General features: G+C 43.3%; 1 protein-coding gene across 1 annotated transcript in view; it reads left to right on the forward strand.

Annotated features, from left to right (window-relative positions):
- The window catches only part of LOC122258878 (uncharacterized), a 74404-nt gene that overhangs the window by 21352 nt on the left and 38052 nt on the right, over positions 1-15000 (forward strand). The window contains exon 13 of the mRNA XM_086532478.1: positions 1-15000. This exon is cut by the window's left edge and continues 1013 nt beyond it; it is cut by the window's right edge and continues 3059 nt beyond it. Coding sequence (XP_086388604.1) covers positions 1-15000 — 15000 coding nt within the window.

A 15000-nucleotide genomic window follows, 5' to 3' on the forward strand; every position in this document is an offset into this window, starting at 1 on the left:
ACCAGCAGTTTGAATCTATTTTTGATCCTGATCTTATGGCCAGTACCTTGCCAGAGAGACCGAGAACTCCTGGTGGTGGATCAAGTCCAACTTCAATGTGCCAATCACTCTCACAGCCATCTGATATTCCTTCACTCTATCTATCAGAACAGCAGTTTAAGTCTCCAGGACATGCTCGAATAAATTTATTTCCTGCATCGCCAGTTCCAGTGGAACCTGAGCCTGTTATGAAAGACACTTCTAAAACCCAAAAACTTCCATCAAAATTTAATCTTTCAAAACATTCCAGTCAGACATCTTATTCTTCTCATGACCAGACACCTTCAGATAGAAAGGAACATGAGAAGAAAGAAGGCCACTCTGGTCATGAGAGTGGGCTTTCCCCCAAAGATACTCAGTTTTCCTCAAGAAATCGAGCAAACAAGGAAGAGAAGAAGGCACCGCAATCATCTAAGAATGCAGCGAAAAGCATGGACACTTCTACCTTTATTGCCATTGGAAAAGTTCCTGCACCATTGAGTCCACTTAGGGAACCCCACAGTTTTAAGAGTAAGGTTGAGATAGAGTCACGTAGCAGATACTCATCAGAGCCAAAGAGACAAGCTAGACAAAATGTGCATGGTCATGCTAGTGGGGAAGAAGTAGAAAACATTTCTGATCAACGGAGACTTGCCCACACCAAGAAAGTTGAAGAAAGTCACCTGGAGTATGATGAGACACAAAAATCAAAAAAATCAAAGGCACATTTAGAAAGTATGAAGCAAAGGGGAAGGTCTGCAGTTCATCATGCTTATCCCGAAGCATCAGAGGATCAAGGAAAAGAAGATTCTCGAAGAAAACATCAGTCTCTCCAGAGCACAGCTTCAGAGGGAGAGGCAACTACTGACAGAATGCAGGCAAATGTTTTGAGGTCAGAAGGAGCTCATAGGTCTTCCAGCCAGCAGGCAGCATTACCTGCTCATAGGAAGGACAAGAGTAATTTGCCATGGCCCTCTCCACAGGCAGGGAGTCACTTACACCCATCACAAGGGAGTCGTCAACATCATCCGGACACACTCTCTCCAAGAAGTCGTTACCAGCAACACATCGACAGCAGGCATGCACAGCATGGAAGTAGATTCAAACACTCTGGACACTCTGGACCTGGAAGTAGAACATCATCCGTAGAGAATTTACAGCAGCAACCACATCTTGCAGAAATTTCTCCAGGTAGACATAGGTCTAAATCATCACAAGGGACCAGGCAGCAAGTTTCTCCAGGCAATAAACCTGTACCTCCACAGGCAAATAGATCTCTCTCAGGAAACAGACAACAACCTTTGCAAGTAGAACGATTGCAGAGTGAAAGATCGCAAAGCTCCTCAAGTAACAGGCCTCAGTCTTTGCAAGGGAATAAATCCCAGTTGCCTCCAAATAACAAGCAACAGTTTTCACAGGTAAAACGACAGCAGATGCCACCTGGGAGCCAGAGACATCCACAACAGGAAACACATTCCCAAGCTAGCAGTCATATGCAGTCATCAAGTAACAAATGGTCTAAACCCCACAATCATAATAAGGCTGTGGAAACAAGTTGCCAACAGCTTACAGAAGAAATGGAAATATCCTCACATGCAGATGCCTCAAGTCAACCAGGGAAGAAAGTGCATAGAACAGAAGGCCACTTTGTGCCGCCACAGAGATTGAGACAGGTCCAAGAGAGTAGTACAAAAGACAGCAATAAAAGTGGATGGAACAGGATGGAAAACACAAGTGGCTTTAAACCGGGGAGACCAATGGAACACCAAGGCCCTCAGACCTTCGGTCGTCAAAAGTCTTCAGGGGAAGAAATGACTAAAATGAGAAGCCTGAAATCAATTCCTTCATTGGCTTCAACATTTTGTAAAGCAAAGGCTCCAAGGAAAGACACAAATCTTCATTCTCAGGGATTTTCCAGTAAGGAAACCAGTGGGTTCACAAACAATACTCAGAGAAGAGAGGAAAAGAAAGCTAGTAGAGATATTCTTGACCAAGATGACTTCAACTTGCCTTTCATTGATACATCATTACCTCTCATGAGTCCAATACCTTGCACACCAGCTGCCCACAGGGATGACTTCAGCTCAATTTCTGATAGTGGAAATAATGCATTCCCTCTTATGGATTCTATTCATCCTCCAATGAGTCCAATGGCCCCCACACCTCGCCATCAGCCACACGAAGATATAAATTTACGTTTACAGCCTCTTAGTCCAGTTGAACCTACTGTTAGTCTTGCAGCTTCTGTGACGTCTCAAAGTAGTGCATCATTCATCTTACCCTCGGCTCCTGGTCCTATGATGAGTCCAATCCCACCGACCCCAGTACACACTACCTCCCCTGTGCGCATGAGTCCCATGCCTGTATATCCCTCGATGATGGGCCCCATGGTAAGCCCTCTTGCAAACACACCAACACACAGCATTGGAGAGAGCTTCTCCATACTGAGTCCATTGCCCAATACTGAAGACCTGGCATCTCGTCATGGACATCAGTTCGGTAGCCTTCGAGAGGCTGCGGAACATTTCACTGTTCAGCCAGCCATGAGTCCAATGCCTCAGACACCTGCCCATATTTCTCAGACTCCCCACCAGCTTCCTTTAATCAAAAACCCAACAACTACAGCTCAAACACCAGCTATGAGCCCAATCCCTCCAACGCCTGTGTATTCAGGAGCAGACGACTTTCCACTTCCTCCTATGATGAGCCCCATGCCAGTTTATCCATCGGTTGGGCCACTTGTGAGTCCGATGCCTCACACACCAAGCCATTATGGTGTGGAGAGTAATGAGCAGCCAATGATGAGTCCACTCCCCAGTTTACCCAGTGCCCCTGGCCCCCTCATGAGCCCCTTGCCACAAACACCATCTCATGCACCTCAGTCATATGTCTCTCAGTCACCCTTATACATGCCATACACGCCCCATGCACATGCTCCTCAGACACCCCTTCATACACCAGAGGCATCAGTTCATACACCTGAAACTTCAGTTCATTCTTCAGAAACGTCTGTTCCTTCTGTATGTGATACCACTAATACCCAAGCAATAGTCTCTAGTCCGCATGTACAATCAGAATCCTCAGCACAACAAAAGAATACATTGCCAGCTGGCCAGTCACACAAGCAAAAGGTGCCAGGTGTGCAACAGACCTCTCATCAAATACACGAAGATGGATCGCAGTTAGATGAAGACAGCCATCTTAAGTCAAGAACATTGGCCCATCATCAGGAACCAAAGGCATTTCAAAGTAATATCCAAACAGTTACAAGATCTCAGACCCCAGTCGCACTTCATCCTCCTCACCCTGTATCTCCACTTCAAGGACCCATGACTCCACTTCAGGGACCTATGACTCCACTTCAAGGACCTATGACTCCACTTCAGGGACCTATGACTCCACTTCAAGGACCTATGACTCCACTTCAGGGACCTATGACTCCACTTCAGGGACCCATGACTCCACTTCAGGCACCAATGACTCCTCTTCAGGCACCAATGACTCCACTTCAGGCACCAATGACTCCACTTCAGGCACCAATGACTCCACTTCAGGCACCAATGACTCCACTTCAGGCACCCATAACTCCTCTCCAGGCACCTCTAACTCCTCTTCAGACACCCATAACTCCACTTCAAGCTCCTTTAACACCTATAGGACCTACACAGACACCTCATACACCACCAGTAACCTCAGATTCTTCACAGACACAAGAACACACATTACAAAAAACACCACAAGTTCCTGAAGGTAAAGGGTCATTTCCACTGAAAAGTCCCAATCAGTCCATGGGTTATGATGGACAATATAGTCCCATGCCAATCCTTCCTTCGGTACCTGGTCCAGCGATGAGTCCTATGCCACAAACACCTGTTCATATACCGCAGACACCTCCAAGTGTTACCAGCATTATTTTACAGAATGGAAGACAGAACTCAGGTTTGACAGATGCTGATCAGAAGTCTCCCACTTGCACAATGCCAGTCAATCCAAAAATTTCAGAGGCATTGTCTCCTATAGAAAGAATGATTGAACCAGATATAAATACTACAAAGTCAATGATGAATCAAGGAGTGGGTGATTTTAGTGTTGCATATAGCATAAGTGATCAGTCAGGAGTGGCCAAGGTTGGGTCACCATCAGTTTTTACATCTGAATCTGTGACTGCATCTACTTTGAACCCGTCAAGTGCAGGTAATGATATGATGTCCGCTGTCTCCAACCAACCTTCTTCAACTCTACCCTCCAGTAATAGTAACACTACCTCAGCAATAAATTCCATGTCCCTGTCAGGAGATGGAAACATTTTGAAGAGCTTAACCTCATCATTAGAAGATACTATGTTAACAAAGACAGCAACAAATTCACAAAGTTCATCTGATGCCTTGAATTACAGTCCTGTGTATCAGTCTTGTGTCACAACACATACTGCTGTCACAACTCCAGCAGAAACATTGACAGTGTCAATAAGCATGCCATCTTCAGTGGCCATGACTGTGCAGTCTGGGAATGTTAAAGAGCTCAATTCTAGTGAAGCTGAGTATCAGCAACAAATGTCTGCATCATCTGTTTCATCAGATTTGAATATTAATCAGCCTGGTATTCCCCAAACACTTTCTGTAACATGGTCTAATCGCCCAGCTTGTTCAGAAGTTTCAGATGTAAACCATGGAGTTCAAGTGCCAACTACAAGCCTAGCTTTTGGCAACAGTGCTCCTTCACTTAATGATACATCTCAGCTATCAGACACCAGCAAAACAGCAGGAAGCATCTTAAAAGCAACACTTTTATCAAACTCAAGTCGTAAAGGAGTTTCTCCTGCTGTACCCTCGCCCTCTTGCCGAAAGGATTCAGATTCCCTTTTTTCAACAAACTTGAATCCAATACAGGCTCACATTGATACATCAGGTGGGTTAACTGGATTGCTTCAACCTTTAAATGAAAATTCTCATGGTGATCATACTTTAAATCAGGAGGATAAGACACTGGTTACTTCTCAAGAAACACCTTTAATGTTTTCTGGTGGAAGTGTCCAGCAGTTAAGTGCGGGTACTCTCGTAGAAGGTGTACAGGGAAATCTAAATGTTACTCAGGGAACTTTCCCAGTAAATACCAACCAGGAGGGTGAGGTCCTTCCCCAAGTTATTTTAATGCCAAGTCAAGTGCAAATTAGTATTCCACAAGTGACTGCTCCTGCAGGTCACGTACCTCTTGTATTAAGTGCTGTTGTGTCTGATGCTAACACTCAGCCTAATCAGACTATCACTTCAGTACCAACAAGTATTATGGAGGAACAGAATCCGAATCGTCCAGCTTTACTCTCTGCTAATATATCGGAGATGGTAATTAATTCATTAGATTCATTAGATTCAAGTAATAGAAATGCTAATATCATAGGTGTCCCTTACACAGTGCCCCTTAATACTGTAGAGGGAAACATTGATTCTCGAATGACACCAGTTCAGCCAGATGAAATCTGTTATGCACATATACAAGAACCTTTAGATGTTGTTCAGCAAGCATTCCAGTCAACCCTTCTTGATATAGATGATAAGCCATCTAACAAAATGTTTGCTGAGATTGCTGAAGAATTGAGTAATCAAGATTTCTGTTTACGTCTTCAAGAGACTGCAGAAGCTGCGCAAGTAAATTCAGATGAAAATGAGGCAAATCTGCAGAATGTTTCTCTTTTCACACTTGATAAGACCAATATCACTCCAGCTCCACCTGGTGCAGTTCAGCTTGATCTCCCAGTAGATGACAATCAAAAAGATTCCACATGCAGTGCTCAGCCTCCACAGTTGCCTCCTGTGCTTTTACACTTCTTAGAGCAGGAAATGCAGAGTGATGCAGAAAACAAAGAAAATGAAAGTCAGAATTCTGCAAAAGACTGTGAGGTTGTAAGTGACAATGATAAATCAGGTAATGACAGTGAAGGAATATCTGTTTGTATGGAACCTCAGTCAAAAGACAACTTTCCCAATGTGATGATTCCTGATGTTAAATCTGTTATGGATGTACCCACTCAGTTGGAAGAAAAAAATGCACATCTTGCACATACTGCTACACCATCACCATTTACACAAAACATGCATTTAGCAGAAATAAACACTGTGACAAATTTAGTGCAGGAAACTTCAAATTCAAATGTTAAAGTAACAAATCAACTCCCACAAGTCAGTTACTCAACTGCAGCCTCACACACCTTGGATGTAGGTACATGTACTCTCTTAACCCAGGTAACTACAGCTTCACAATTAACACCTGTAATCCCAGACTCTCAGTTGACTCAGGCAACCACATCACCACTCTTGATGCATGCAAATATCAATCAGCATATACCACAGTCGCCATTAGCCACACATTTACCACAAATAAGCTCAGCCACACAATTATCTCAAGCTACAGCATCATTAATGCAGACATCTGAAGCCACTCATATAACACAAGCCACTTTAGGTCCAGAGTTAGTGAATATTTCTTCTGCTGAATTACCACAGGGAACTCCTACTTCACAGCTTACACATTCTTCTTTGACGTCACCTATTATGCAGGTAACCACAACTTCACCAAGAGTGTCAGTAACTTCATCTCCTTTAATGACACAGACACCAGTTTCATCTCCACTGAAACAAATTACAACAACTCCTCAGTTCATGTGTGTTCCTACATCATCACATTATACTAATGCCCTAACAAAGTCACAGTCTCCACACATATCATCACCATATACAGCTACAACATTAGGATTAACAGAAACTTTTTCACATTCACCAAACACAGTAGTGACTTCACCTTATACACAGGCATCATCATTCATGATTTCAGAATTAAACAAAAACACTTCTGCTCCTAAAGGCTTAGAGGGCCCAGAATTAGCAGCAGTTTCCTCTCTCCTTCCTGTATCAAATCCACATATATCACCAAGGGAACCTTCTGCCTTGAATGCACCCTTTTTTCCCAAGGAAAATGCTTCATATGGTATGTCATTAGGAGCAAATGTGCCTCAGACCTTGAAGATGAGCCATCAGTCACCAGCAAGTGAAAAGAATGTATCTGTAGATAGATTTTCTCCATCGTCTGAATCATTGCCTCCTGGTTCTACAGACCAAACCCTGGTATCTGCCTATCCAACTATTGTAACAACTGCACCAACTGCACAAATTATGGGAACAGAAGTCACAGAATCTGTTTCAAAGTTAGTAACTCCAGAAGCTGCTGAATCATTGACTCCATCTGCTGAGAGAGTGCCATTCATTTCATCAGTTGAGAAAAATACAGAGACGGTCAGTGGAGGATTCACTTTGAGCAGTGAAGTGGATAGTGTAGCAGTGTTACCCCCACAAGGAAGAATTCCAACACCAGTAAGTTCTTCAATACAAGTAGCAACTTCAAATATACAAACAAAATTGAATATAGAAGTTGCTGTGGAACCTAAGAGTTCTGAAGTTTCAGGTTTGGGTGTGTCTCCAACACAAAATTTTGCTCAGATGCCTATTGTGAGGGTAGAAACACCAGTCTCAGGAAGAATATTAACTCCAGTTTCACTGATAAGAACTGTAACACCTGTTTTATCAACATCAAATGCTGCTGTTACACTTATGTCATCTCCACAAACCACATCACCAAGGACTGTATCATCTTTAGCTACAGCATCATCTTTAGCTACACTAACCACAATGTCCACCATAAGTTCTCCAAGTGTTCCATCCGTTACTTCATTAGGGGAAATACCATTTTCAGCAACAACTATTGCTCCCATATCCTCCACAACCCCTCTGCTGTTGCCAGTCACATCTGAATCACTTTCAAGTGTAGTGAGGCCTTGCTCTAGGGAAGAATCTTTTGTTCCAATGTTTTCCCCAACTAATAATCCTAGCAACATTGTTCCAGTGCCACTTACAACACACAAATTACAAAATCTCAATTCAAAGGTACCAGCAGGATCCCCTGATACTAATATCACTACTGTATCTAGAACACCTTGTGGTGTTGCTGAACCAGTTAGTGAAAGCAGTAAAATCATGCCTTTACTAAATATGCCACCAGCATCATCTCCCAGTCCATCAAGTATGGTTGCACCAGAGAATGTAACTGTTTCTTCAGTACCAAGAGTGAGTAGTGTTCCTACTACAACTGTATTGTCCTCTGCATCAGGGGTATCTTCGGAGGCTAGTATCATAACAACAAGAATTCACCATGGAGGAATAATGAATACTCTGGAATCCTCGTTAACAAACAAATCTGTAGCTCCTGTTGATTCTGGATCTCGCTACTTACCAGTAAGTGGATCTCACCAGTATCAGCATGATACAGCTTTTCCAGAGCTTCAAGCGAGATTGATTGGAACTGCTCAAACTCCCAAGCCTATTGTTGCACAAACAGAACTTGACTCTACCTCAAGTGAAGGGTTTTCGGCACCATACAGCAGTCATTTGTATTCAAATACAGTACAGATTATGGGTGAGGGAAATCAGAGGCCACCCAGTTTAACTGCAGAGTCCCCATCCCACCATTTGTCACGTCCATTCCAAACTCATTTTAAGAAGCAGTTGATATCATCAACTCAGAACTCTGCTTCAGCTGAAGGAGTAGGACATGAAGAACAAACCAAATCTTCAGATTCCAGCCAAAAGCATGATCAAGGTAGTTTAAGTCGGCTCCCACATCATGAGTCTGTTCCAGGTTCTCAGCCAAATCCACAGCCAAACAGGTTTGAAGCTTATCAGTCATCCAACACTCCCACCTATACTGGTCTTATCCCACGAACAGGAGCTCTTCTTGAATCAGCTTTCTTGAAGATGAATCAGGCAGTTCCACCACCTGTCATCATCACCCAAAATAGACAGGTCCCCATAGGACACCCAGTTGGCGTACCTGGTCCTAGTCCAGTGGTGGAGCATGACACAAGATCTGTTGATTCTCTTGGTTCTGTTGAATTACCTCAATCGCTCCCTAGCCACCTGCCCTGTACTGATCTTGATGGTCGGTTGTCAGCAACTCCAGTTGGACACATTCGATTGATCAGAGGATCTCCTGCATCTTCATCTAGTTCAAAGAGCAGATCAGATTGGTCAAGAGAAAGCACTCCCAGTGTAAACTCCTTCAAAATCCCACCATCTTCTCCATACTCAGACCCACAGACTCAGCAAACTTCACCCCTATCACTGGTTATTCAGAAGGTTAATAGCAGTGGTAGCTCCATCTCTACCATACTTCAAGATGACTTAATCAACAAATCTAGTGTTCAAGGTGGTACTGAAGTAGTACCTCGAGAGTCGCAACAAACTCCTTTAAGCTACGCACCTCCACCTGTACCCCTTTCTGTTCAAGAGATTTCTGTTCGTGATAAACGCCTCTTTCCCATCCGCAAGAGATGTGTCCCAATAGCTTCAGAGGATAATAAAGACCCAGAAATTCAGTGTCAGGGAACATTTACTACTCAAGGCCAAGTTATGCCTCTGGTGAGAGTGACACCTAGTCCTGCCTCATGTAAAGAGAGTGAAATTAAACCACCTGAAGAAAGTGTGAAGTCCATGGCACCACCCAGTGTTCCTGGAGTTACACCACTAATGCCTCACCCAAGGTATCATCCTCATTCTCTGAAATTGAGGCCAGAATTGGGAGGTAGAGCCATTCAGATATTGAATGAAAGGGCATTTATGAGAGACTCAATATTGACATCAAAGGCTGCCCCACCCCCACTGCTCAGCCCAGGTGATCATGGGCACCGAGCTGGGGCATATCCACCACAACAGCCACCAAACAGGCCACACATAGGTTCAAAGGAGGACTTACCATCTCAGAAAATGGGAAAAGAAGAACCAGGTCATCCATTTTGGAGGTATGGCTCAAGTTCAGATTTGAGAGACTTACCTCTTCGTATGGATCCAGCTTTGATTCCTATAAGGTGGCCTGGTATGTCAAGTGAAATTGCAGCACAGCTTAGAGCACCCCAAAATCTCCCTCCCTTATATCGACCAGGAATTAACTCTTATCTCTTTCGTGGGCGCTTTGCTCAAGGATCTCTCATACCACCAAACTATCCAGCTCAGATGTATCAGCAGCCCTGCAGTTTGCCAGAGGGACATCGACCACTTAACAGTGAGACTGCAGTAAAGCCAGACTGTATGAAGGAAACTAAGACAAGTCAGGAAATTTCACCAGATGATAGCCCTATTAATGTTGTGGATGACACACCTGAACTCTTGCCTGCAAGTTCAATTGGTTCTGAAGGATCAAAATTAGAGGGGTTAGGAGAGTCTTTACAACATCACCTCACTTCCCAAAAACTTCTTACTGATGGAAAACCAAAGCTACCCCTCACAAGCCCAGTACTTCATCCGAATAGTTCAAATCTTCATGAGACAGCACCTCACACTGGTGTGTTTGGTTTACCTCGTCCTGTATCAGAATCCATTTTGAAAAGCTCTCATGGTGGAAGTGCACTTTCTGGAAGTCTTTTCTCAAATACTGTTATGGCTGGAAGTAATAGTAACACAGTTATTGGTAATGCTGGGGGAAGTTTGTTAACTTGTAGTGCTGGTAATGCTGTTAGTAATAACATCATGGAAACGATAAGTAACCTTGAGGGAACAGCAAATGCTAGCACTGGTGGAGGCCCATTACCTTCCCAGGATGATGACTGTAATGCATCTATGAGACAGTTGCACCAAACATCAGGAGATCTGCATGATGATGCTCGTCATGAACAAGCAGGAAAACTGGGAAAATTTTTAAAGAGAGTTAACAGAGGCTCAGTAGATCACCCCCGAACTGAGGCTAGCACTCCTGTCAGCATTATTGGTGAAGATGCAGCATGTGTTGGTGCATCTGTTCCTGACCAAATCATGGAAGATGCTCCCTCCACTTCCAAAGAAGAGCAGGAGGTTTCAGGAAAGGAGAGCACCCACTGTTTCAAAGAACCAAATTTTGAAGTTAGTTTATCAGAGACTCAGCTGCGGGATTTACGTAGTATCCACCAAGATCAGGAAACAGACCGCCAGTTCAGCAGAGGATTCAAGAAGAGTATTTCTTCAAAGTTTGAGGATGACAATGCAACTGCTGAAGTTGATGTTGTCACTGTCCCTGAAGAAAATTCAAAAGTTTCTCAGGAAACTGAAAACAATCCAATTATCCTGAAAAGCCTTCATTCAGATAACATAAGTGAAACTTTATCCATCTTACAAGGCATTGTTGAGACACCAAGGGAGCAGTTTATTTTGGAAGACTTGGATGAAGATTCTCAAAAACTGGACAGTAGCAACAAGACCCCAAAAGAAGTTGACTTAATGCAAGAGGGAAAATCATTAGTGGATCGGCTCAAGGGCTTTGAACCATCTTTCCATTCGGTAAGAGCAAACACACTACAGGAGCATGATGATAGCGATGCTGATTCTGGACGTAATCTGGATGTTTGTAGAATTATAATGAGGAGGAGCAGCTCATCCAGCCAGGCAAGTGATACATCACGATTCTCTGCAAACTCTCCACCACCATGCTCCTTACCAAGATCTTCAGATAGTGAAAATACAGAAGATGAAATGCCACAGGCATCAAAGGAGTTGACAACAGTTGAAGAGAAATCACCAGTAACAGTTACTACTTGCAGTCAGGAAATTGGCAATAAAACCTCAGCTGATGAACATTCTGTTTCAAGTAAAACAGGCACAGAAGAGCTGAATGTAAGTGTCAAAGATTCATCAACAGAAACTAGAGCTGAACTTGCTCCAGTATCAGAAAGTTGCAGTGAAGTTCGAGAGGCAGAGAGTGAGGTTGAAATATCAGGATTATCAGGTCATCAAGATCCAAAATTAATAACAGAACCAGATATTCATGCATCAAAGCCACCTGCTTTAGATACCTCTCAGAAACCAGACTCCATTACTTTGCCTGGGGATGTTTCTAAGCCTAGCTTGGTCTCCCAGAGCAATTTAATGACCACAGAGATTCCTGATGAACAGCCAAGCAGTGAATCCCTCACAGGGAAGGAAATTGGAGAAAAGACCCCAGTCCATGAGCAGAATATAGTTTCAAGTGAAGAAAATGTCAGTGATTCTGTTATAGCACCTGCTGATACTGAAGTCGAGAGACCAAAGTTAGTTTTGAAACTGAAAACGCCCATCAAGAGGACACCAACAAAAGGAGCTCTGAAAGCTTTTAGTGAAGAACTAATTCCAATCATCAACATGGAAAATCAAAAGGTGGTTGAAACTAACACCCCAGACAGTAGCTCAGAAGTAACATCCACGACACCAGACAACCCGACTATATACAGGAAGCCACGTGGAAGACCACCCAAAAAATGCAAGACTTTGCCACCCAAGAAGAGTCAATACACCAGAGTTGGGCAGACAGAAACTCCTGCAACTACCACATATGAAACAAATATACAAAAAAGTACAGTGGTGAAGGAAAATACAGTTCAGGGGTCTTCTAATAAGAAAGATAATGCAGGAAGTGTTTTTACAAGACCAGAACCAGCTCCTGTAACACGTTTGAGAGGTAGGCGTGCATGTGCCAATGTCTCATATGCAGAGTTCTTTGATGCTGATGCACTAACTCCATCTGCTAAAGTTCTTCCACCTGTGCCTCAGGTTACGAGTGTGAATGAACCACTCCCAGAAAGTATTCACCCATCACCTAGTGTACCAAGTGTAACACAGTCACCTAATAATGGGGCTCAACCTGAAAAAAGACGTCGTGGGAGACCAAAAAAGATTAATAAGTTGCAAGAATTACAAACAACACCCTCTGTGTCCACAACACCTGTTACACCTGCTGTTACAGAAAGTTTGTCAGTGAAGGAAAATCCTAGTTTATCTGTCCTGAGTTCTGATTCCACCAAAGATAATTTAACAACAATAAATCTCAGTGAATTGCAAGATAGTGTTAGCCCCTCAGAGGAAATGGAAACAGATCAGCATACTCCAATAAAGAAAGGAAGAATGCAACCACAAAGGAGGTTAGCTGCCCGTTTCCCTGATGAATCTCCTCTTAAGAGTAACTCAGATATACCCAGTAACACCACCAAAACTGCAGAAGTAGTTGAGGTATCTGGCAAAACATCAGAGCTTGCAGGTGAATCTCTACCATCAGATACATCATCTCCTCAGCTTACTGTAGTAGGCAATAAAGAATCGAGGTTGAAGATTACCATCAGACGTACAGCGGTAGGAAAGCGCATTGCAGATTGCACATTCAAGAAACCCCCAAGGAAGAGAAAGAGAATTGATCAGGATACAGCAGGCATAGAAAATAGCTCTTCCATCAGTACAGACAGTCAGCCGAGTAACCTTGACGGCAAGGAGTCCCCAGAGGCTTTCCCACTTCACTGTGATCCTCATGATCCTCTGGGTATTGACTGTTCTGAAGAGACTGGAGATGGATCGAGTAAGAGAGGCCGGAAGAATGTTTATGAATTTGATGATGATGTGAGTGATGAAGATGTTCCTGTTGCTCAGAGGCTAAAGAGCTTAGGCAAAATGAGCAATCCTATGTATAGGAGAGCAAGGAAGATCGTGCAGAATGCCATCAGAACTCCAGTAAGAGACCCAAATTTCAGCTACTTACGAACCCCAGCTCGCACACCTTGCCATACTCCTGGTTATATGACTCCTTCCTATATTTCAATGCCATACCCAATATATACCCCTGAACACAGAGTAACGTATTCAGGTCCTGGATCAACACCTCGTGGTGGCTTGAAGATTCGCTTGCGGAAAAAGCCACGCCAGGAGCAGCTCATTCTCAGAATAAAAAAACGTTGTATCGGAGAGAAAGCTGAAAATCAAGAGGCTGTACCCTCTCGGTCTGAGAATGATAGTACCTCTTCCAGCAGAGTTGAGGAAGAGAACAATAACAGCAAAGAAAAAGATGGCAAAGACACAGGAAACACAAGTACTTCTTGCTGTGATGACCAGGTTGCTGCCTCCACAGATAGTCATGCAGGCACCTCTGAGAAAAATGAACCTGCATCACAAAAGTCAGTAACAGCTTCTGCCTCTCACCTAAGTATTGTTAAACAGTCAATTACAAAAGAGAAGGAGCCAGCCTCAACTAAACCAGCTATCCCTACACTTATCATCAAAAAGTCTGCAGTGTCTGGCTTTTCATCATCACTTGAGGCCAGTGACAAACAGAAGGGTTCACTTAAAAGGGTAAAACGAACTGAGGATGGATTTGTGATACCACCAGCTCCAGTTTTAAGACTTAAACGTTGCAATTCACACTGGGAACAGAATGAAGAAGTGATTTTAAAAGACAATAGTGAGGATGTTCCATTGGATATGGACCAGACTGCATCCTATGACACAGATGCCACAACTGATAATAATGATGGAGCAACTACCGATGGAGGTGTGACGGAACCCGAAATTGCTGATGACACAGTTGGCATTGCTAAAGTACCACCAGTACTGCAGACACCTTGCAAAATCAAGATTAAGCCTCCAATTCCACCAGTTCCTATTGAAGAAACTGTTCGCAAACTTGATTGTGCTAGTGAAGCCTCTAACCCAGGTAATGAGAAAGATAAAATTACCAACACCGAAGCATTAGAACTGGAAGAACAGTTGCGTATACTTGATGCTCCTATGTCATCAGAAGATGCAACAATTGGTAATCCTGTTGTTGAGTCCTCTGATACTATCAGGAAACGTGCATTGCCTGAAGATGAAACACAGACAAAGTTGGGAAAAGCTTCGGCTCCAGTAGTAAGCACACAGCATGAAAAGAGGGATTTCGATCATGGAAAACAATCTAAGGAAACACACAGTAAGAAAGATGAAAAGAAACCAAAAGATGTAACCCCACAAACTGAACTTTTACAGAATATTCCAACACCACCTAGTTCTGTTTCAGTAGCAGAAACTTCCCCAACACAAAGTTCAGTAATACAAACATCTTTACAAACTGCACCTCAGTCATCATCTTCACCAAAACCTTCACAATTGACAATAGTGCATAGTTCAGTAGGAAAAG

This window comes from Penaeus japonicus, unplaced genomic scaffold, assembly GCF_977035675.1.
Source record: "Penaeus japonicus unplaced genomic scaffold, GWHDUDI00000001_assembly GWHDUDI00000037, whole genome shotgun sequence".
NCBI lineage: Eukaryota > Metazoa > Arthropoda > Malacostraca > Decapoda > Penaeidae > Penaeus > Penaeus japonicus.